At 33.8% G+C, this 23,944-nt stretch overlaps 1 protein-coding gene and 1 non-coding gene across 2 annotated transcripts; both read right to left on the bottom strand.

Annotated features, from left to right (window-relative positions):
* Window positions 1-1,551: 1,551 nt before the first annotated feature.
* On the bottom strand, window positions 1,552-1,669 carry LOC132051273 (U5 spliceosomal RNA). The gene has a single exon (XR_009413655.1). It is a non-coding gene; the product is annotated as a U5 spliceosomal RNA (small nuclear RNA).
* A 4,960-nt stretch (window positions 1,670-6,629) lies between these two features.
* Window positions 6,630-19,231, bottom strand: LOC132050465 (SMR domain-containing protein At5g58720). Its single transcript, XM_059441717.1, has 11 exons — window positions 18,203-19,231; window positions 17,533-17,558; window positions 15,986-16,096; window positions 14,665-14,750; window positions 10,797-11,026; window positions 10,169-10,245; window positions 9,982-10,038; window positions 7,718-7,785; window positions 7,478-7,584; window positions 7,307-7,377; window positions 6,630-7,034 (listed from the first exon to the last, which is right to left on the bottom strand). Exons 1-11 carry the CDS (start codon window positions 18,747-18,749, stop codon window positions 6,909-6,911), a joined length of 1,506 nt encoding a protein of 501 aa, XP_059297700.1. The 5' UTR covers window positions 18,750-19,231; the 3' UTR covers window positions 6,630-6,908.
* Between the last annotated feature and the right edge of the window lie 4,713 nt (window positions 19,232-23,944).

The following is a 23,944-nucleotide window of genomic DNA, read 5'->3' as shown; positions in this document are numbered from 1 at the left end:
GACATTGAAAATCCAACAAAACCAAGTTACTATGTGATCATCATTCAGATGTTACTTTAGCTTGAAAGTTTTGTCTAACGGTAGAGTTGGAAAAACTAACCAATTTATGTCTTGATTTTCTAATGTGAGACTTATGATGGGATATTTTTTTTTTTTTTTTTGGTTAAAATAACACTTATTATGAGACCGAGAATAAAAATTTTAAAAAGCAAATTGTCCAATATATCTATATGTAATGATCATGTAAGCACTAATCATTGATAGTGCTTTTCACACAGTAACAAGTATGCCTCTAGCCAGGCATATTTGCATGTTAGCTGAGAAAGTATTTTATTGTCACCAATCAAGTCCCACCAACAAGCAGTATGCTACTGTAATCATTACGGTATGCAATTATTTTGCCGACTTTGGTATAGTAATCTTTCCCAAGTGTATGCCTATTTTAATCATTACGTATTTCTTTTCTTTATCTTCTTTTTTCCCTCTTTCTCCTTTTCTCCCTTTATTATGTATCGATTTTTCTCCCTTTATTATGTATCGATTTTTTCCAAAGAACTTAAAGACTTATTTTTTATTTTTTATGTACATCCGGTATTTATACCACAAATAAATATCAATTTTGAGCTACCATTTTATACGTAACAAGTTGTTCGGATTTACTCTTTGTTCCGATGTGGGACTCATTCTTCAATTTTTTAATGCATCAAAAAAAGTGTAGCTCCTCTGCTTCAAACAAAAGAGACTTGTGTAGCTGTGTCTCCTTCATTTTTTAAATTTATATAAGATGTGATTTGTATGTGGGAGGTCATTTGATGGTTTTCTGGTTCATTACCATTTCTTTTTAAGCTTTATGTCCAATCTCTCCATAGATTTTATTTTACACCTAAAAACCATAAATAAAATACAGGAAATATTTGTAGGATCACTTTCTTCTATTCAAATTCTAATGGTTACGTTGAACAATTTCCCTGCATAAGGATGTGTTTGATTAAAAATCTTGAACTAAATTAAAATCAACGATTTCAATTATTTTGAAGGGAAAAAGGGATATGAAGAATTATGTTGAAGAGGTTCATTTAACCTTGTAATTGCTTGCTATTACTCATTGTTGTTTTGCTTCCGAGGCGCATTTTAGCATGCAATCGTTTTGATTGGTATGTAAACGTAAAAAGGTATATTTCACCGTAGCCGCATAATAATAAAAATGACTTAAAAATGCCCTCCTTCCACCTATAGAATAAAATTTGCCCCCAAAATATTAGAGATTAGAATAAAATTTGCCCCCAAAATATTAGAGATTCTTACATAGTAGCTCCATTATTATTTCACATACTTCCTAGCCTTCACACATGATGTACTGACAGAACATAAAAAACAAATTCCTTTGATCAGAGACATTTTACATGCACAGAATAAAAGCCTTACAATAAAAATCATGCATTTATATCCCTAAACCACAACAAAACATTGCACAGAATAAAAGCCTTACAATAAAAATCATGCATTTATATCCCTAAACCACAACAAAACATTGGAACTAGAATTGTAGGGGTAACCCAATAAAGAGTAACCCCTCCAAAAATAGGCGTATACCACTATTTGCAGCGTGCACACGGTATTCTTTAGTAAAAGGCGAAAGAATAGTTCGCTTTGTGCTCACTGCGTGGCTGCGTGCGTTATGCCAAAGCGTTAGTTAACCATTTTATATGTAACATCAAGTTCCTGCTTTCTCTTTGTTTCGATGTGGGAGTTTCTTATTCCTTTTACTCGACCTTTTTTAAGGCATCAAGGTTTATGGCTTTGCTTCTTTTTCACTTCATGATTTCCTTCACTTATGATATGGGGGAGGAAATAGAAGAAAGGTTCTACATAGGAGATAATAAAATGCAAGAAATTAGAATTTTTGGTGGGAAGATATATGAGATTATATAGATTAAAAAAATAGTTACTCTAAAAGTGTTCTAATATCTTTGCCTGTAGGATTTCTTGTCTTAATTCTGCTTTGTATGCAAGAAGAATAACATTACTTGATTAGAAAGTCGAGGAACTGTATCAGATCAACAACTCTGAATTCCTTTTGAAGGGATGTGGCAAAGACTATAAGAAAAACTATTGAGTTCATTTAACTTGATATCTTCTTTTCTTAATACACAAGGGGTCGAAAAAGGAAATGAGAAGAGGCTAGTGAGAATTGAACTCCCAACACCAATTAAATGAAAGATTCTCACCAATTTCATGAAACTTTAAACTCGCAATATCTATTGTGTGAAAGGCTCTCCCTGATACCACTAAACTATAAACTCACAACATCTATTGTGTGATCGAAGACTCTAATCGATACCACTAACTATAAACTTACATTATTTATTGTGTGAAAGATTTTCACCGATACCACTAAACTGTAAACTTAAAACACCACTCTCACTAATACCACTAAACTATGAACTCACAAACCTATTGTGTGAAATAGACTCTCATAGATACCACTAAACTGTAAACTCAGAACACCTATTGTGTGAAAGACTCTCACTGATACCACTAAAATGTTAACTCACAATACCTATTGTGTGAAAGACTTTCCTTCATACCACTAAACTATAAACTCACAACACCTATTGTGTGAGATTCTCACAAACACCACTAAACTGTAGACTCACAACACCTATTGTGAGAAAGATTCTCATCAATAGCACTAAAATATAAACTCACGACACTTAGTGTAAAAGACTCTCACCGATTTCACTAAAATGTAAACTCACGATACTTATTGTGTGAAATACTCTCATCGATACCACTAATCTATAAACCTTGACCATTGCAACACCCCTTTGTTAGTTTTGCTCTGAGATGTATTTGAATGTGCAATTTGTTTTGGATTCTATCACATAAAAAATAAAGTCCTTTCGATCGAAATGGGAATTTGCTGGACAATTTGGTGTTGCCATGCGAGAAAACTGAAATAGTGGTGTCCTATATATTATTGTGTATGGAAACAGTTAAGTGCCCTTTGTTTTTCTACTATCTATTTGAAGGTGAGTTGTGATAATGTGTAATATCTGTGGTCCTAGAAGAGTGCCTTTTTTACCAGAAGGAGTGACTGATTTATTCACTTAATCATTTATGTTTTATCCGGTGCTTCACTTTTGTTACTTTGTTGTTGTACGTGTCTCTCACCTCATTTCATCCTCGGAGAATTTCGAATTGCAAATCTATCTATATCTATATATAATATAAAACGAGGCATAGATAAGATGATGTAGTATTTCTCTATGACCAACATTTGCATTTTTCTTTTTTCTCCTTTTTTGACAATTTTTTTTCATTTTTTTTTTCATTTTTTTTACATTTCTACAACTTAAATATTCTCATACAATAAATGTAGCACTCATTAATATCCTTTGCAATAAAACCCAACAAATCAACCCACGAATTAGCAAACTGAATCTGTTTGCAATAAAACCTTAAATTAAAAGCCTCAGTTATTACTCCATTACACAAATCTTTCATATTCCTTAGCTTGTAGTAAATCATTTTTATCATTTGTTTGCCCTTTTCCCTTCATTTTTTGTTTAAATAAAACGTATTAATAATTCCTACAATCTTTTGGTTACCAGCTTTAATTCTCTTTAAACTACGTTAAATTCTGAAAGTAATTTCTAAAGATACTACTAACTTCCTAGAATCTTTTGGTTACCAAGTACAAACTTCTATTTGTCTTTATTCAAGATTTTATGCTTTTTTTCTTATTTTTGGGCCGTAACATTTTGAAGAAATGAATAAAGATAGCCTTATCATTAATATTATTAACCTCATTTAGTTCTCACTAATTACTCTCCCAAATGTAACATACATCCCCTTTATTCCCATTTACGAAATATTATTAAACCCATTCAATTCTCATTAAGTATTCATTTCCACTTACTAATACTCCATAAATAACATTCTCATATGCCCAACAAATCAGTGTTCTTCAGACTCATGCCATTTGCCATCAATTGCAGTAAGTATTTACCAATTTTTCATTCTTCTTCCTTTCTCCTTTTTACTAAAGTGGAAGTTAATTTTGAGTTTTTATGGTTTTAGTTCTAACAATTGCCGGATGGAATCATGGTAAAAAGTAGCCTATAGCATCGATTGTTTATCATATTGCTCTAAAGTAAAATTGCTGACATAGATCATTTGATGGTAAGTTTGGATTTTTTTTTATTGCACTGGCATGCAGGTTTTACCCTATTTTTTCACCGTTCTTCCTTTCTCTCTCTCTCTCTCTTTTTTTTTTCAGTGAAAGCTAATCTTGAGTTTTATGGTCTTAGGTCACCAATTGTCGGATGAAAGCATGTTAAAAAGTAGTCTATAGCATTGATTTTTATATCATATTGCTCTAAAGTAAAATTGTTGGCATAGCTTATTTAATTTGATGGTAAATTAGGATTTTTGTTATTGCACAATGCTTGCAAATTATGTTGGCAAAGAAAATATTTGATCATTTTGAGAGTATCTACGGTATAACTAGAAAGGTATTGGATGATAGATGTTCGATTATTAGGAGCAATGATATATTTTAACTATATAGAAGCATGGGTTTAGACCCATGCTTTGTCGTCCGTCCATTTAAAAAAAAAAAAAAAAACGTGTGGGCCCCATATTAAACACCAACCAATATTTTTTTTTTAAAAAAAAAAAGCCATCTCCAAACTCAAGGAAAAAAAAAAAAGTAGACCCCATATTAACAAATCAAGCAATATCAATTTTAAAAGGAAAAAAAAAAAAAAAAAGTGAACCTATATTAAAAAAAAAAATAATGTCAAAAAAAAAAGTGCAGACTTTGTATTCGTAGCAAACACTAATATAATAAAGTTTTAGATACGGAACACAAACTACAATGTTATATTAATCGTGTTTTGAACATAGTATATATATATATGCATAAAAATAAGAAAACTAATAATGTCCAAAAAAAAAAAAAGTGCGCCCCATATTAAAAAATCAAACAATATTCATGTAATTTTCAAAGTATCCCATTAAGTCAATAATGATGGATTCATTGCGCACGCGTATCAATCCATTAGTGAGAGTAAATAAAACTATTATACAAAAACATGGACCCCGTATTATTGCTTTTCTTCAAAAGGCAGTAATAAACCATACAATTTTCTTTTCTTTTTTTATATTAGCCCGAGATGTAATCTAGATATTGAATTGTCAGTATTTCTATTCCGCCATGTCATTTATTTGTTATGTTTACTAAAATAAATATACTTAAAATAGTTGTATTTTAAAATAAGATAGAATATAATTACTTTTTTATTTTTATTCTTACTCTAATAAATGTGAAAAGAGATTAATATCGTAAAAAAAATATCAAATGGAGATCAAATAATGAATAAGGTAAATTAGTCAAATTATAATTCTAATCGACGTTTTCTTAAAAAAAAATCATGCAAAAGACAACATGACAAGTAAAATGAGCTAAACCGAGAATATTTATCAAAAATTAAATAATAGTATTTCTTCATTTAAATAGAAAATCAATTTCTACTTTATTTCGTTTTAAATATGTAAAATTAATTTAATAATTTGAATTAGAATTATCCAAATCAAAATTTGATAAAAAAAAATAATAATAAGTATTTTACACCTTTAAATTAATCGAATTAAAATTGAAAGTATCAAGCGATGCTTAAATATTGCTATTGTTTTATCGTTATAGAAAATAGTTTCTTTAAACAAGTCTTCTCTTTTAAAAAATATTAATAAATTTTTGTCGATTTTGTATTCGTAGCAAACACTAATATAATAAAGTTTTAGATACGAAAGACAAAACTACAATGTTATTAATCGTGTTTTGAACATAGTATGTATGTATATATATATTATCATATCCAAACATAATTACATACACATAGATGCGGCTATAATCTAAGTGTTGGGCCCGTGCGCGGCACATAAATTTTGTCTAGTAAATAAAAGAAATTTCAGTTGTTCTTTGATTTAATAGTCATTTTTAAATTAAATTACTTGATTATTTGGGGGGGGGGGGGGGGGGGGGAAGGGGGGAGAGACTAGATCTTTTAACAATTATTGGCGTTTGAGCATCTCCAACCTTTCTGATAGAACTATGCAGTTGTCGCCGAATAAAAAAAAATCATGATAGGCCATGTTCATACGTTTTGAGGATGCAATTTTTTTTTAATTGGTTGGCTGTTAAATGTCATTATGTGCGAAAACTAAAGTATACTTTCGTAATAGTTCTTTGTTGTAATAAAGAATTTTTATGGTTAATGTTATATGAAATCTTCGTATCATTTTTGTGGTTAATGTTATATGAAATCTTCGTAACTGCGCGAAGCGCGAACATGTTCTCTAGTTAAAGACATCCCCTGACATGGCATAGATAAATATGGGTTTATAAATGGGGTCACAATTTGATAAATAATACGCAAAAGTTGAGGACCTTGTGTCTTTCGTTACAAGCACCAAACGAACCAAGTCCAATAGTCAAGTGGAGAAGAGTAGAGAGACAAGTCCATCATCCCCAAGTTTCGAAGGCTGCAATTGGCCAAAAGTAATACTCTAAAAACTCATCGTCAAACACCCAAATTAGACCGGTAGAGATATCCAACTGCAAATTTTCATGACAAAAAGCATAAGATTTCCCAAACAAGTTAGTATTACAGTTACTACAATGTGCATTCTACACTGATACTTTGACCTCAGCTATACTCTAGAGCTAAGATCTACTTTACAATTCTTACACTAACAAAAGAAAATGTAAATGTCGTAAAATACCATAACGTAGGTACACCACCTACCAAAGAGATAATATATTGATGTTAATTACAATTTAGGCCCACTGTTAATGCTAAACTCCGCGGCGCCTAAATACTAACGACCATATTTAGGGAAGGTCAGTTATCATCATCGTCATCGACATCTAGAAAGCTAAAATTCATTTGTCCATCGAGCTTGATGAGCAACATTCCTCTATTCTCCTCAGTCCATTCAATACGTTCTTTCTTCAAAAGTTCAATTACCTGCACATAGCAACAGGTACTTTACAGTAATGGTACCGTGATAATCATACAAAAGGTTTGTATAAATATTCAAGTAAGAGGACAAGTGTATGTACGCGTGCACGCTAGTTTACGTGTGTATGTATGATATGTTTTGAAAAATACTTGTTTCTATGCTCTGAAAACACAATAATATGATTAATATCGCCATAATTTGTTATTAGGGGCATAACTAGTGTTATTTATGAAAATTCCCCTTAGAAAGGAATAGGCGAGAACTAGTTGTTCCTTACCGAGTTTTTCAGCTTTGACTTCCCAAGGCCATGCGCCCCACATCCAGTGATAACCCTGAACAACCTAACAGCTGGGCACAAGAAATGTAAACACATATTATGAATCTCTGGTATCTGCTCCATTCTGACACAAAATATCACATACTTAACCCATTAACTCAAGATGCTTACAGCGCACAAACGCTCCAAACAGAAGGTGCAGTTTCAAAAGCCTCATTGCTGGTTTGACATGTTGCCCATGCAAGTCAATAGTTATCATGTTCTCTATGTTCTTGTTTCTGCAACGAAAGCTCAGTTTAACATGGAAATCTAATAGAGCAATGAGATGATATTAGAAAAAGAAAATAGAAGTTGATCTGAGTCTCGAAAATAAAAAAATAAATAAAAAATAGAAGTTGATCTGTTATCCACCTAGCTGCAAATATATCCCGGCTAGCCTTCTCATCAGCCTCTTGCGCCTTTCTGTTATGTAGCCTACCCTGAAGCAGTGTCCACATGACAGAGAGACAAACATATATTAGCCTACGTATAAATAAAATATTCAACAGCTACTATTCAAGACATGTTTTGAAACTTATAATGTAGAGAAATTTATGAATTTCATCCTTCTCCTTACTTTTATAAAAGGGAGGCTGGTGGTTGATGCTGTAAATAGCGCCAAATGAATAAAAGTTTTACTTGTCAAAAATGGGGAAAAAAAGAAAAGCTCAATAGTTACTGTAATCCTATTCAGGAGCGTATTTCAGTTGCAACAAAACTTTTGAGTTAGTTTACCAAGAGAGGTACAGGGAATTGCCTGTCCCTACGCCAAACACACAGAAGAAATAGAAAAGGTGAAATGGAGATGCCCTTTATTCATGTTGATAACAAAGCTCGATATGCAAACCATAATAACTTTGAATTATCATCATCATCCCATTTCTGTGACCTAGTTTCTTAGAAAGAGTTAACTTGATTAATTTTTATTCTAACGTCAGAGATTTGTTTATTTCTTGGAGATAAACACTATATTTAGAAACTACATCAGATTTTCCAGTCACAACAAATTATGCACAAAATAAGTAGCACAGCAGAAGACAAAACTGATATAGTAACCTGTTGATTGAAATTTGTAGGCGACTCATCTTTATCCGAACTTAGGAGCAGTCTATCACCCCAGCAATTACATCACAGAGCAAAAAAGTGATGTAAGTTGCATGTGAAGAGATAAGAATATAACTAGATTTTCCATAATACTTGCCAAATGCAGCAGTCTAACAGCAACAAACTATATCTAACATGAAATTTTGCCCAACACGTAAATAGTGTAAAAACAAATATTTCTAGGAGCATAGGATATATGAAAAAGGCATAAGTAACCCCCGGCCCTTCCAAGAACTTGACCCAAAATGTCAGTTACACTACTTTGTGGGGTTCCTCTCCATAGACTTTTTCAAAGGGAACCTATAACCTACTTGAGTGATGATGTGGCTGAGAAAGTGATTCCACTTTCTTTCAAGCGCGTGAAAAACAAAGAAAAAAGGAACAAAAAGCTTCACCGGAAAACATTCTCCCAGAAACTCCATTACCACCGGTGCTAGTCATCTTTTTCTCCAAACTATCATTAACCTACTCCCACAACAGCAAAATCAATTTCCAACCATCTTTTACACCACAACAGCCATTTTTATCACCCCCATCCCTAACCACCACCATAAGAAAGGTCTTACATCAAAGCTTCTGAGATTTCTTTAATCTGCAATAGATTCAATACCAAAATATCCGTTAATTTTACACACCAATTATTAAACTGGCAGCCATGGCTACAAAACTAATCTAATTGACACGGAAAACACCTTGCTGAATCCCCACCCCAAATTCTTTGAAAAGGGAGATGACTTCCTCATTCCTTCCCAAGCAACCAGAGCAGGTTCTCTCCATTAGCAACCAGAACTGGTTTTCCATTATCTCCTTAAAGTTGACATTTCAGATGAAGCTTCTTGGACAAACCCTCAGCCTTAGCTTGCTATGTATATTTCTTCTCTAATAACTAGAAGAATTTTCATAATTCACTAAATCATTTGTTTGAGAGAGAAACAGAATAGAAAAAAGGTTAAAGATTGAGGGATTCCCTGGCAAAATTTTCTGCCAATCCCAAAATATAGGAGACAAGGCAAAATGACAAGGAAGACAGAGAAAGAAAAAGAAAGGAAAAGGTAAGGATAAATTAATTATTTTTATGAAATGTACAGTGCGCCAAAGCTCTGGTTGTCTCGTCTCAGGCTGGTAATGAATTCACTTCTGAAAAGTCCAGGGGGGTAATACAGTAATAGGACCCCGCAAAATATAGATGTGTAACCTGACATTTCAGGAAAAGTTCAGCAGGGTACTTTATCCCTTTTCCCAAATTATATACAAATTGCAAAACTTTCAAAAGCTTTTCAATCAGCACAAGCATCAACATTATGAAAGTCTAGCCTTAGAATGTTAGAGACAGCAGAAGAAATAACTATGGTAAATATGCCTCAATCAATTACTTTATATAAAATGCCTCAATCATAAATAAAATGCCTCAACTCAATTTCGCTGAAAGCCCGTAAGTACAACTAGCAATAGGAAACATTGAAAATGGAGAAAAGGAGTCAATAATCACTTTATGAGGCATTTTGCACCCAAGACTCCCACATTGCCATTACCTGATCGGCAAGATAAGCAGCATGTTCTTTTTGGCCATTTGAAAAAGCTGTTGTAGCCTGCAGCACAGTGTAACTTTTCAAGCTCTTAATTTTAAAACTTAAACATATCAAAAGATGTATCCGAACATATCAGAAGATGTATCAAGAGCAAGAACTATAACATGATGAACTTATAAAATATGCATACCTTCTGAAAATGGGATCTCATTGACTCCCAGTGTTGCTTTGCAGTTTCCCTGTACAGCTGATACTCAGCTCCCTCAGCTGCAGTAGAGAGAGGTTCAAAGTAGTAAAGAGAGGGACACAACTTCTGCAAACATCTAAATCTTACAATATGCCCCACTATGGAGATGGGAGTGGGGGTGGGGGCAAAGGAGGAGGGAAGAGGTATATATATCCACAAACAAAAAATGCCTGGGAAGATTCTGTCTTTTGGTGGCAACAGGGGAACTATGCCACCTTTAAATGGCCATTCAACAATTTCATTAACTCGATACCTATTCTGTAGCACCTATTCCAACAGAATAAATAAATTAAAATAAATAATAATAATAACAAAACACCTATTTTGCAAAGAGAACTGACTGGTTCATACATAAAGAGGGGCATTCTCTGTAGACAATCAGATCTCAACTGATAAATGTAAAATGAAGAAAGGTTTATATCTGAAGAACCATGATGAAAAGGTTTATATCTAAAGAACCATGATGATCATAGATCTGAAATCTCTTGAAAATTTTAGAAAACGCCAATCCATTTACAATGTGTACATCTGAAAAAATCAAAATACGAATAGATAGAAATTGTCACGGTACCATGAGTATGCTGCGGTGGTGGAATATCATTAGGACAGGATCCAAACCTTTGTCCCAAAGATGTCATTTTCTTCACTACATTCTTCCAGTTCATAGTAGTTGGTTCGTGTTCAGCACTCTTAGCGGTTGGCATATTAAACAAAGATTCCAAGATTTCTTGAGGAAGTTCTGCCACAGAATTTCCTGCTGTAGATGATGAAGAATGTGCTGAGTTTCCAGCATACAGATTCCTGAAACAAAGCAAAAAATAATTTGATCCAGCAACAAGGCTTCTAGAATTCACGTCCAATTGAAGGTGTTAGAAGTCCACATGGGTTGTGGGAGGGGTAATTAGCCCCTTTTATGGTCTTAGGCAATCATCGCCTCATTAGCTAGCTTTGGCATTGAGTCCAGGCTTAGGTCCATTTTATGTTGTCCACGCTCCAGATGTCCAGTTCTCGGTGTGGGGAGGTGTTAAGTGTCCCACATTGGTGGAAGAAATGGGTTTATGGTCTCGTTATATAGTCTTGGACAATCCTCCCTCATAAACAATCCTCCCTCATAAACTAACTTTTGGGGCTGAGTTTAAGCCCAAGATTCATTTCTTCGCATGGTATCAGAACCAGACCCATCCCAACTCTTGGTTTACCTGATATTGGATCCACATGTTATATTATCCAGCTCCAGATGTCGCGCATGCAGGGAGTGTTAGAAGTCCGGCATCAATATTAAACTTGTCAAACTAGGCCGGGTTGGCCCGGTAAACCCAGACCGAAACAGCCCCAGGCCTGGTTGGCGGGTACGGGTTTCGCGTAGTCTTTCAAGATCTGGATGGACAATCTACCCGCAAGACGGTTTGGCCGAGCCAAATTATAAAAAAAAAAAAAAATCATATTCATTTCATAATTTCCCCCAAATTGGTACGAAAGTTTAATCTTTTGATATATAAATTTGTATGCAAAACTTTGTATGCAAAACATAAAGTTCAATATTAAAATGGTTGCACATAGCCTATGTGGATGTCAATTTTAGTAATGAAGCAAAATACAAAAAATATATATAGGCAAAAAACTGGGCTGGCCCGCCGAGACCGCCTAAATTTCTTAACAAGTAGAGGACTGGGTCGAACACCCTTTTCTCAGTAAAAGAACCGCCTCCAACCCACCCACCCACCGGGTGACCCTCGGAGGTCAGGTTGGGACCGACCTGGAACCAGCACCGATAGGGTTCACCCTCAGGGGACCAAGTTAGGACCGGACTAGCCGACCTAATTGTCAAGTTTAATTGAGACGTGTAGGTATTTGATCTCCTTATATGGTCTTGAGCAATTTCCGCCTTATGACTGTAGTGGCGTACGCAGGATTTTCAGTAATCGGTGTCGATATTGATAGAAGAGAGATCAAAAATATAATTATCACATATGTAATATAAACAAATCCTTGACCCATTGGTTTAGTTTAGTTTTGAGTTAGAAGAGGTCTTGGGTTCAATACTACTTAACCACAATTTTAAGCAAAAGATGTTAATTCTCCGAAAACATGCTTAGGTTGAGGTTCGATCCTCCAACCTCGAAGAGGTTAACCTAGCCACTAAACCATCTCACCAAGAGATATCCTTTGTCAAGGGGTGGCATTTCAGTTAATATATCAATTATGCATAGTATTCATTTATATATACTTAGTAAATTTCCGACGAAGGGGTGTCGGGTGACACCCATTCGCTCTACGTGGGTCCGCCTCTGCTTATGAATTGACTTTTGGCGTTGAGTTAAGCCCAGGGTCCATCATTTCTTAACAGGAAGAACCAAAGGCAACAAGATTGTTCCACCTTAATACAGAACCTAACATCATCAGGTAAACATAAAAATGTTCCAAAGAACCAACATCAACATAGCATAAAACCTCTGGAATGAGCATTTTACTAACCCTACTACAACTCATTTTATTTCTTTGCCTTGCTTAAAGGTGACATCCTATTTCTTAGCCAAACGCAGGAGATCATTACAACCACCATTAAGATAGAGGTCTCACAGGCACATACTTGTTTCAAAATCATTTGTTCTTCAATATCTTTTTTGTAAGATAATATATTCCCTTCTATTCATATTACCTGTTTCAAAAAAAAATATATTCCCTTCTATTCCAAGGGTCTCTTTCTTTCTTCATCACGAAATGTCCTACTAACATAGGAGAACTCCTACTAAGAAATGGAAGAGCAAGTTTCTTTCTGTTCGACAACACAATGCCTCACCCGCCCTCAGCTACACATCTCTTTCGTTCGCCCTAGACCCACCCACCAAATGGAACTCTGCCCTTTTTTATTGGTAAAAACAACTTTTTCCTACATATTAGTGAGAAGTCGGAAATTTTCCTCTTTTTGTTTTAGTAACTTATCAAGTCTAGGTCAACGGGATGAAGTGAAAAACCTTTTATGGAAATGAATAGCCATAAATGAATCCATCAATTAACGACATCTCAAACCCGCAAAGCAGTAAGGACAGAAAATAGCCAAATGAATCTGTATAGGAAAAATAGAGTAACATTCTTTTTTTTGATAACCAAAACAGACTAACATTCTAGCCACTCTAATCATTGCTTTGTCTAATCATTCGATAACATAAACTACTACAACAACTACTGTGCCTCAATCTCAAAAAAGTTGGGATCGGCTATATGAATTCACACTTTGCCATTTAAGCTCAACTCATGTCATCCTCATACCAAAAAAAATTTTAAAAAAAAAAACCCTTCAAGTGTGAGAAATTAGTTAAATATATACATTTTTTAATAATAATAATAATAAAAAAAATTAATATCAGTAATAATAATTAGTTATCAGTTTCAAAAAAAATATCAGTAATATAATAATAATACAAGTTCTCTACCAAGACTAAATCCTATTCCCTACTAGTATATATATCACCTATATGGATCTTTTTCTTCCACTGTACCTTATCTTTAGCTAAGTCTGCACTGATCTAAGTATTTCGAGATAACTTCCTTCCATGTGAAATAGCAAAAACCACATCATGCCTAAATATAGTGACTCCCCACTTCAACTATCCATTTTGGGAGGATAACTAGAGAATGTAAATATAAGCACAAAGTGGTGTATGTTTCATACGTTAAATACTTACCCACACTTGGTGTTTACACCAAACCAAACAATTTAACTATAGTAGTTTTAAATTAAAGTGAGAACACATGGTTAGGTGATAAATGAGTGTATGGAAGACATTGGTCTTGCATTCATTAGTTTGGTGTATACACCAGGTGCCGATAAGCTTCTACCATTTCATGTTCCATAACGTAGTCGCTTTATCAAGCAGAGACAACTTTTCTACAGCAAAAGGCAGGTGTGACTTTCATAAAGTTAGATATTATTTTTTTGACAATGAAGTTAGATATTATTATGGTTTATAATGATCTATAGGGAGCATCTCCTGCACCAATCGGCATTAGGCATTGTAGTTGGAGAATGTATTCTACAAGCTTGATTCTTCATCCAGTTTGCTAGTCCTGTATTTACTACTTAGAGGAAAGCATTTAGCTTTACTTTAATAATAGGATGGATGTCCATCTCATCCAAAGGATATATAGGAGTATAGGTGTGGCCCCCATCCATCACAGCAAGTTTTCTTATTTATCAATAAATCAATCCACTTAGAGCTCCAAGCTTGGAACTAGGTTGTCTGGAAAAAAAAAAAAAGAGGCCCTTAACCTGTACCCTGTTTCAGGATTCCTACTCAACTGCAAACAGTTTAACTTTGAAATCAAGGATTCTAATAATGTAAAAAACTGAGAGTAATTGAAAAGCCACATGCCCTACTGCTGAAAAAAGGTCAAAAGGTGAATTGTCTTGGAACATGATGCAATATCTGCAAAATTACCTGCCAGGAGGCCCCCAAAACCACACATTATCTTGAACTTCGCCTTCAGATGAATGAGAAGTAGAATCAGATGTCCTATCAGTAAGCTGCAAGAAAATTGTCACTGAGCATCAAGTCATCCCTGTGCCGACCTCTAAAAACCAGACATTTATATTATCTGAATTTAGTAAAAGATTTTTACAGACTGAAATTTAGTGCAGTGGAACAATCAAAAAACCAAATCTAGTGCAGTTGAACAATCATAAAAAAATCCAGTGCAGTTCAACGAGAAATTTAACTAGAGGAAAGTATGCATATTTGAAACAGAAACTAAAAAAGAACGCCACTAAGTTCCCAAATGGTTTTAAAACCACTCCTTAAGACAGAACCAGCCCCAATTACAGACATCTAAAAGGCAATTGAAAGATTTCTATTAGTTTGACACCATTTTTTCTTTAACAGACATAACTACTCTATGTAGACCACCTCCTCTAGTTCTTGTCATTCTATCAAATGTTTTCCAAAAGATTTTGGAAACAGAAACAACCAAATCCGAAGACTAAGGAAATATTTGAGCTTAATAAGATGAGGGCAAATGGGGGTTTTCAATTACTAATTAAAAGCAATGAGTTAATCATCAGACAGGGTACTTCCTTCTTTCTTTTTCTTTTTTTTTTCTTTTCTTTCTTTGGTTGATAAGCATAAGCCATTGTACTTCTTTGCGCATCCAAAATCAAATCAATGGTAAAACCATCATTTCTTGGGAGCAAATTGATAATGTAAGTTTTACAACATCAAATCAGTTGAAAAGTCAAGATTTAGGTGATTCAAATTAGTAGCTTAGTATCTGCACAGCAGGACATAGCCACAGTTCTTTTTATACCCCAAAAAAAATTTATTAAGATAAAATGAATAATTGGCTTCCCTAGGTTCCCACCAATGCCTGTTTCATGAGAAACTAGTGCCAGCATTGCCACCATAGGTATCTTCGGCGATTCATTGATCTAGCCTCCTCATTTTTTGCTCCTACAGACTACAGACGTTTTTCTCAGAGGTATTTGCCCATTATACTTTTTGACAAGGAGGTAGTTGCACATTTAAACTATACCACTTGCAAACTACAACATCATAATTCATAACCAAGAGAGAAAGAAAATAGGTCATCGAGAAGGACAAAGGGGAGATGAAGAGAATAAAGCTAAATAACTAAATAGTCAAGCAAGCATAATATGAAATTCTGGTTGTATATATGAGAATCAATCAGGAACGCAAACAAAAACAATAATGTTACAAAAGGCTAAATCACATAAATGGATTGTAGAAGAAAAGAAAATTAACCTACACCATCACTTGAATGAACAAAAACTGCCTCTTCTTTCCAGTTTGCACTACAGTCACTAAGCTTAGGTTGCTCATTAGAGGAGGCTGATAATTCAAGCAACACACTCAGAGCCTGGAAGAGAAGCACAAGAATAATTAAAGGAGAATCCCTTTAAAGGAAAAGTGAAAGCAGCCAACTAGCACTGCAATAAGACACTACAGGGCCAAATTATATTATAAAATAGAAAGGAATCAGAACAATAGTTTAAACAAATCGCAGTCACCAATTCGTCCACTGATATTCCTCCAATGTTTAAAGTCAGATGTCAAAGCATCAAAATAAGATCGCATAACTACTATGATGAACGTGATATGATGGCACAAGAAATGACGACGACACCAAGAGAATCACAAAAGCATAGTAAAGACTCAAATCCTAAAATAACACCACTAAACTGTATGAAAGAAATACAGAGAGGAAGCAAAAAGTGTTGCACACAACAGTTTCAAAGGAAAATTTTGCTTCCATAGGTTAAACACGGCCAGAAACTGTTCGCAGAACTAGGTGTTCTAGATACAACATCAACCCTCCAGGTAAGACAATCTGGACTAATTGTAAGTACACTGATTAGGAAATGAGTTCCAATACAACAGAATATCAGACTAGACAAACTACTTAAAATCATCACTCAATTTTATGTTAGTCTTAGGCAGATGAGTATCTGAGCTAACTAAGAGCAAATCTAGACACATTGTGCTATCCTACACCTCAAAAACCAAAAGCGGGATTTACTAGAATAAAGTGCAGCCTATTTTATGACAACAAAATTTGCCGCTTGAAATTGGAATAGGTGATGTTAATTGTGGAATACAAATGACTAGGTTTGCTCTAGAGATATATTTTCCCCAACCTTAAAATCCCAGCCAGACAACACTTGAACTTGATTTAAAAATTGGGAAACTGAAGCATACCTAAGAGGGAAAACTAAATTAAACGAGATTAGATCCGATTCAACTCTTCAATTTCACAAAAGGAACCAAACCCTCTGAAATGACAAGTAACAAAAGCCAAAGACAATCAAATGATTGCAACCATGAGTAAAAACACCTAATCTCTAACGACAAATTCTAACAGGTAGAGATATTTATGATTATACAATTTAAATCTTACCCTAGAGGATCCAGGGGCGGATCTAGGCCCCACTGAGGGTGTTCATATATGTACATATATGGATTTTGAACACCCTAAAAAACAAGAGAAGAGGTTGGTTCAGTGGTTTAGGGTGTTCAAAATTCACCTTGAGGTTCCAAGTTCAAATCCCAGTCACTATATTTTTATTTTTCGAACCCCCTCAGTGAAAATCCTAGATCCGCCACTGATAGGATCCAATTATAATGTGACAACAGCAGTAATTAACAGACCTTCTCTAGAAAATATCACAATGAAACAAGATGATATTCGAGTTATTGTAAGCAATATATTTGAATGAGGAGAAAACAAGTGCAATCAAACCTCCACATAAAGCAAACAAATTTGATAACAAACGAACAAAGTCAAAGAATATTTACCTTGTCAACTTCGTATCCGCATTGACCTGCATTAACAGAATTTCTAGTTACAAGGCCATTAACCAAGTGAAGAGCATCTTTATCTATCTTTCGTTTCATTTCATTATAGTTTTGAGCATGACCACATAAAAATACAATCAACCAAGTTTTGTCTAAGTTGTTTTAAACAGCACACAACAAAATCTTCAAGATACTGAATTCAGTTATGACACAACCATGGCGATCACAACCGATTTAGCACATATAACCTTCACGACCAACAACCTAGACATGCATTGCACCTTCCTCTGTTAACTTAGGGGTCGTTTGGTTGCTGGTTAGGAAGTGAATTATTCATGTATTAGAACCAGGATAACTAGTACCTTGTTTGGAAGCTTTTCTTTTGCTATGTATAAAATTCAGCGTGCCAAGCACAGTGTTCGTTTACCAGTTTATGATCCCACATTACTAAAACATGTATAAGTAATGGAGACAATTTATGTATTATTTTACGCAAGGTAAAAAATGAAACAACTAATACATGAATAACTAAAACCCTGCATAACTAATACCTGCATAACTCTAACTAGCAACCAAACGACCACGTAGTTCTGTCAATTTCCTTTTTTTTCTTTTCCATTTTACTTCTTTCGCAAAATTTTAACGTTCAACTGAAAAAAGTATCACTCACATAAAACATCTCTGACGACGGCTAAGCTCAAATCAGAGTCCTCTCCAAGCATAGAACACAAAAACTGCTCGACCTCATCGTTGCTCAAATTTTCACCACACTTGAATTTCGAACCACTCTTTTTCGGAGTTGTCCTCACGTAATCCTTCCCTATCATCATCGATACCGATCCAGTCGCAGCTACCAATTTCTTTGCCTTAGCTTTCCGCTGAACCACCGAATGACCCCCAAAAAACACGTCCGAGTTACTCGAACCAACATTTCCACTCGAACTCGAGCAACTAGTGATCTTATCCTCTTCCTTCCTCTCCACTACATCACCAAGAATCTCCATCGCCTTATTCAAGTCCCCGTTCGCCTCATTATACGCACATTTCGCTTCCTCAACCGATACATTACTAAACGCATCCGTTAACGCGTTCAAAATACTACTCTCCACACCGCCTACATCGCTATCGCCAGCTGGCAACGAACCGTTAACAACAGCCTCAACTTGTTTATTATTACAACTTTTCGATCTATTCTTCTTCTTATTCTGATGCTTCATTTTTTTTTTAATTTTTTTTTTTAGTTAGTTACTTACTAATCATATACAACAACAATTTCCTTACAAATATTAGCTACAAAACACACAACAATTTCACTACTACATAGAAAAATACATTATGACTACATAAATCAAAAAAATACATTATGACTACATAAATCATTCATTTTACGAGATTTTGAGCTTTTCGGTATGCATTTTTGACCGAAATTTATACCTAAAGCTAATATTAACAAAAAACATATTTCGATCAAAGGATAAAAAAGTAAATTTTCAACTTATCTATAAGGAGATCGTTGTTTCATGTGAAACCCTAAATCGAGAGATAAAGGGTTTGAAAACATGAATTAAAAAGGAAGATTAACAAATGATTTAGCTCTTAGAAGAAAAAATTGCAAAATAATGGGAAAACAAACAAAGGGGAATTTTGGATCAAAATATAGGGAAGTGTGGTTGACTATTTTGAGATAGAATGAAATGAAGGGCTGTTTTTGCAATTATTTGGGGTTTCTAAATTTTCACCAATGGAGAATCTGATGAACGTAAAGATCTGTGGGACCCAGGATACCTACTAGGGCAGGAATTGTGGACTAGATTTAGAATCACTTTTTAGGGCATCGTTTGGTTGGTGGATAAGGATAATAATTTCGGGATAAAATATGAAATTAGTTTATTATGCGTGTTGTTTGGTTGTTGTTATGATTTCTTATACTGCTTTGAAATGCTTGTCTGTTGCGTACACTTTCTACTTGCTGGACCTCTTGTGTGAGATTTCATTGGGTATGTTGTTGCATGTTGTTTGGTTGATGGGATAAGGATAATAATTTTGAGATAAAATATGAAATTAGTTTATTATGCGTGTTGTTTGGTTGTTGTTATGATTTCTTATACTGCTTTGAGATGCTTGTCTGTTGCGTACACTCTACCTTCACAGTCCTTACTGTGTGAGATTTCATTGGGTATGTTGTTGCATGTTGTTTGGTTGGTGGGATAAGGATAATAATTTTGAGATAAAATATGAAGTTATTTTATTCTGTGTGTTGTTTGGTTGTTGCCAATGATTTTTTATACTGCTTTGAGTTGCTTGTCTGTGTACACTCTACGCTCCGCTTATCTCATACTGTGTAGGATTTCATTGGGTATGTCGTTGTTGTTGCTTGTTGTTTGGCTGATGGGATAAGAATAATAATTTTGAGATAAAATATGAGATTATTTTATTCTGCGTGTTGTTTGTTTGATGGGATAAGATAATAATTTCGGAATAAAATGTAGGGTTTTTGTAAACATGAATTAAAAAGGAAGATTAAAAATGAAATTGGGGAATAATGGGAAAAACAAATAAAGGGAATTTTGGATCAAAATATAAGGAGGTGTGGTTGACTATTGAGGGGTAGAATCTGATGAACGCGTAAAAAAAGGGGACGTGGGACCATGACACCACTAGGGCAAGATATCGTGGAGTAGATTTAGCCTCCATTTTATCTGGTAATCAATTTATAGTAGTACAGTGTTTAATTGGACGCGTAAAAAATTATCCTCGTGCAATTCATGTCGAATTATTCGTAACTAGAGAAATCATTCGCGCTTCACGCGGTCTTAAAGAAATAAGCAAGCCATTCTGCTCTTCCTTATTTAATTATAGACTCAATATAATAATCATAAGACAACTAAAATTAAATATAATGAGAAAAGTGACTTACTAATATATAGATCAGCAAGAACTTTTTGATAAAAAATCTGAAATTGATCAAATGAAATAAATTTTGGTACAAAATAACGTTAAAAATGAATATGTTCCTAATGTTTCTGCATTATGCATAATTATTTATCTCATATAACTTTGTTAATATATGAACAAATGATAAAAGAAATGATAAAGAAAATAACCAATTCATTTATGTGAAAAGATGTCGATAAACATCCAAATGTATTCTCGAATAAGAATTTTAAATAACATATGTATTCTTTTTTAATTGTGGATATTCTTAACTATGGCATATAGTCTCTAAGAACTAATATTACACACAACATGCTCAATGATTATTTTTACTTTCAATAATGACATAATTACTAAGATATTTCTATTGATTCTCATTTAAAATTATATTTGTAATTGTACAATTAATGATTTTGGGATGTAATATCCTTAAAGTATTTTGGGACGCTAGTAACGCTCTTTTGGGTATTTGTTTAGTCTTATCCATTAATTTCTCATCCTTGCTTAGGCTTTAGACAAATAATTATAGATTGAGTCCAATAATTAATTAGTAGTAATATATTTGAAATATAGAAAAGGAGCATGCTGCTATTTATAGTTACAAAGCAAGATAGTAGAATATCACACTAAAGAGGAAATTAGATTAACCTACAAGATTCCGGCTGCTTTATATGCGTTAAAGTCGCCGATATTTTTGTCATTCTGAGATCTCTCCTCCTCATCCTCTAAATCCGCTTTTGAAGAGCTTTCTTGTTCCTGTCTTTCTTCTTCCCTTTCTTGTTATCTTTCTCTCTTTCTATTGTGTCGTTGTTTATTGAAGTCCATCTTCCTCTTAAAGCACGAGATTAAGTTCTAGAGCCCGTTTGGATTGGCTTTTAAGTTGCTTATAAGTTGCTTTATAAGTTTGTTTTATTTTTTGAGTGTTTGGGTAGTTTTAAATTTAAAGTCATTTTGTCTTAAAATAAGCTCAAAAAAAATAATTGGCCCATTTGACTTAGCTTATCTAAAAGCGAACATAAAGTTTGAAAACGAACTTAAACCAAAAAAAATAAGTTAGACTACCCCAACTTATTTTTTTTTTTTTTAAAATGTTCTAAAAACGAACTTATAGGCATAAGCCCATCCAAACAGGCTCCTAGTCTCCTATCTTATTTCAATTTTAAAATTCTTAGTAACTCTTTCGTCAAATAGTAATTCTTTTTACCACTTCAAACATATTTTAGAAAAGACCATATCCCGTTCAAAAGAAATGTTTTATTATAAATTTAAAAGCAATATGTAAGACATTTCTTTCAACTTCTTCCATGGTAGTTGCCCACAAAAAAACAACAAATAACAACATAATCAGTGTAATCCCACTGAAATCATGAAATGAAATATCATAATGTTACAACATTGTTGTGTCATCTATATTAGGAATAGAAATAGAAATAAATATTAAAAGAGCAATTTAGTCAGAATGGTATCATGGTTACCAATTAAGTCGCTAAAAGATCCTTGAAAGATCGATTTCAACCTTCTCTGTTACTTCCATTGGAAGGAGTCGCACCACCACCTCCGCATGCCGCCGCTTCCACCGACGTCTCAATAATGGATATTTCACCGACACTATTGTCTTTCTTTTCAGAATTTTTTGACAAGAAATACACGGTTTCACAATTTTTGCAGATAACGTAACATAGTAACTTTTAACAACATATATGGGTCTGACTGTCTGAGTTGGTAGTTGATGATAACCACTGCCAATGAAAACATAGTCCAAAGTTATATACCAAGTACCAATTTAATGCACCATAGACAAATTGTCACAAAGACGTTTTAGTTCTAGTTGAAGAAACGGTTTCAACTGTGAGGGTGTGTCTTTTGGCCTTTGAAAAGAAATGAATTAAATAATACTAAATGAAGGATAGGTGAAGAAACGATTATTTCTATGGGTTGTGTCTTTGTTTTAAATGAATTAGTAAATAAAAAGAATGAGAGAGAAAAACCAAAAAATTGAGAAAATAGATAAATGCATTTCCTGATCATAGAGAGCGCCACGTCACCGGGCCTATGTCTCTCCTTTATATATATATTTATATATATAGATTATGCCATACGAAAATTTCTCAATTTAATAAGTGTGTTAGTTGAGTGGCTACTAAGTTTAAGGAATAAAAAGAGACTTTTCAATCTTTTAATCATAAATTAAATATGTGCATGTGTGTAATGTACTAATATTTCTTTTGAATCTTATGATTTTAAACTTATCATGATGTTTGAATTGTCACTTACTAAGACTAAGACACTGAGACAGAGAGAATATTATGCTATGCAAGATGAAATATGAAACGGAAAAGAGTCAAAAATATTCCTAACTTATTGAAATTGTTTTAAAATAAATATCCTCTATCAGTTATTAGACCATAAATAACCTCAATGTTAATATATTTTTTATCTTGAAGGTACCCCGAACACTAACATTATTAGGGGTGGGCATTCGGTATTCGGTTCGGTAATGGGTAGTTGAAAGTAGATATCAAATACCGAACCGAAAGTTTTCGGTTTGATAATTCTGTAATTGGTAAATCAAACTTCGGTTCGATATGTTATTCGGTAATACCATATTAAAGTTGGAATCGACTGAATTATAAATTTAATACCTTTTCTTCAATTATTTATGTTTTTCAACGTGGAGGCACGATATAATAAAAGATCAACAACTAAGAAGACATCAAGAAAAGCTAATTGACAGGACTAAAAGACATCTAGATTATTAAATTAGAAAAGGCTAGAAGATAATCCAAATGCTGCTACTGAATGGATTATCCAAGAATTGCAGATAGCAAAAGCACTAGTTACATGCCCCTATTTTGCTACTTTGTTTTGAGTCACTCAGATACGCAGAGTCATATACGATCGGTCATAGCTCATAGGGACTAGGGGTTCTTTGGCTAATTATTGATGGTCCAGTTAAATATATGAGTTATAATTAGGGGTGAACCTTTATTCAATAGATAATTCGGTATTCGGTAAATACCAAATACCGAACGGTAATAATATCTATTATCAAACCAGAATACCCTAATTTTGAAATTTTACTCCCAAATACCATACCGAATACCAAATTACCAAAATTTTCGGTTCGGTTCGATAATTCGAGTTTCGGTATTATATGCCCAGCCCTAATCAACTAGTTGACTAGGTGAGCCTTTGTAAAAATCCAAAAACACGTGACTCTCTTCTATTGGTCCACGTGGAAGGATAACATTTCTTTTTTTAAAAGTTATAGAAAGAAAATGTAACAAAAGATATTGTTATTCTTAATATTTTCCTTCTTTATATTAATAATAATGTAACAAAAGAAGTTCCTTTGATATTTTCAGTGGATAAGAACGTTGTGATCTCCCAACTTTCCTTATCAACTTTTGACGTGCTACTTTTCACTTTCTTAGTTGTGATTTATTGGGTTTCACCTTTGAATGCCGACATATTTGAT

The sequence above is a fragment of the Lycium ferocissimum genome, chromosome 3 (assembly GCF_029784015.1).
Source record: "Lycium ferocissimum isolate CSIRO_LF1 chromosome 3, AGI_CSIRO_Lferr_CH_V1, whole genome shotgun sequence".
Classification (NCBI taxonomy): Eukaryota; Viridiplantae; Streptophyta; class Magnoliopsida; order Solanales; family Solanaceae; genus Lycium; species Lycium ferocissimum.
This window is presented reverse-complemented; position numbering and strand designations above follow the sequence as displayed.

Coding starts and splice junctions, on each gene's coding strand:
- LOC132050465 (XM_059441717.1), bottom strand. CDS start 18,749: ATGAAGCATCAGAATAAGAAGAAGAATAGATCGAAAAGTTGTAATAAT. Junction 10,039..10,168: donor TGAGATCCCATTTTCAGAAG/GTATGCATATTT, acceptor ACTGTGCTGCAG/GCTACAACAGCTTTTTCAAA. Junction 7,035..7,306: donor AGTCAAAGCTGAAAAACTCG/GTAAGGAACAAC, acceptor TGCTATGTGCAG/GTAATTGAACTTTTGAAGAA.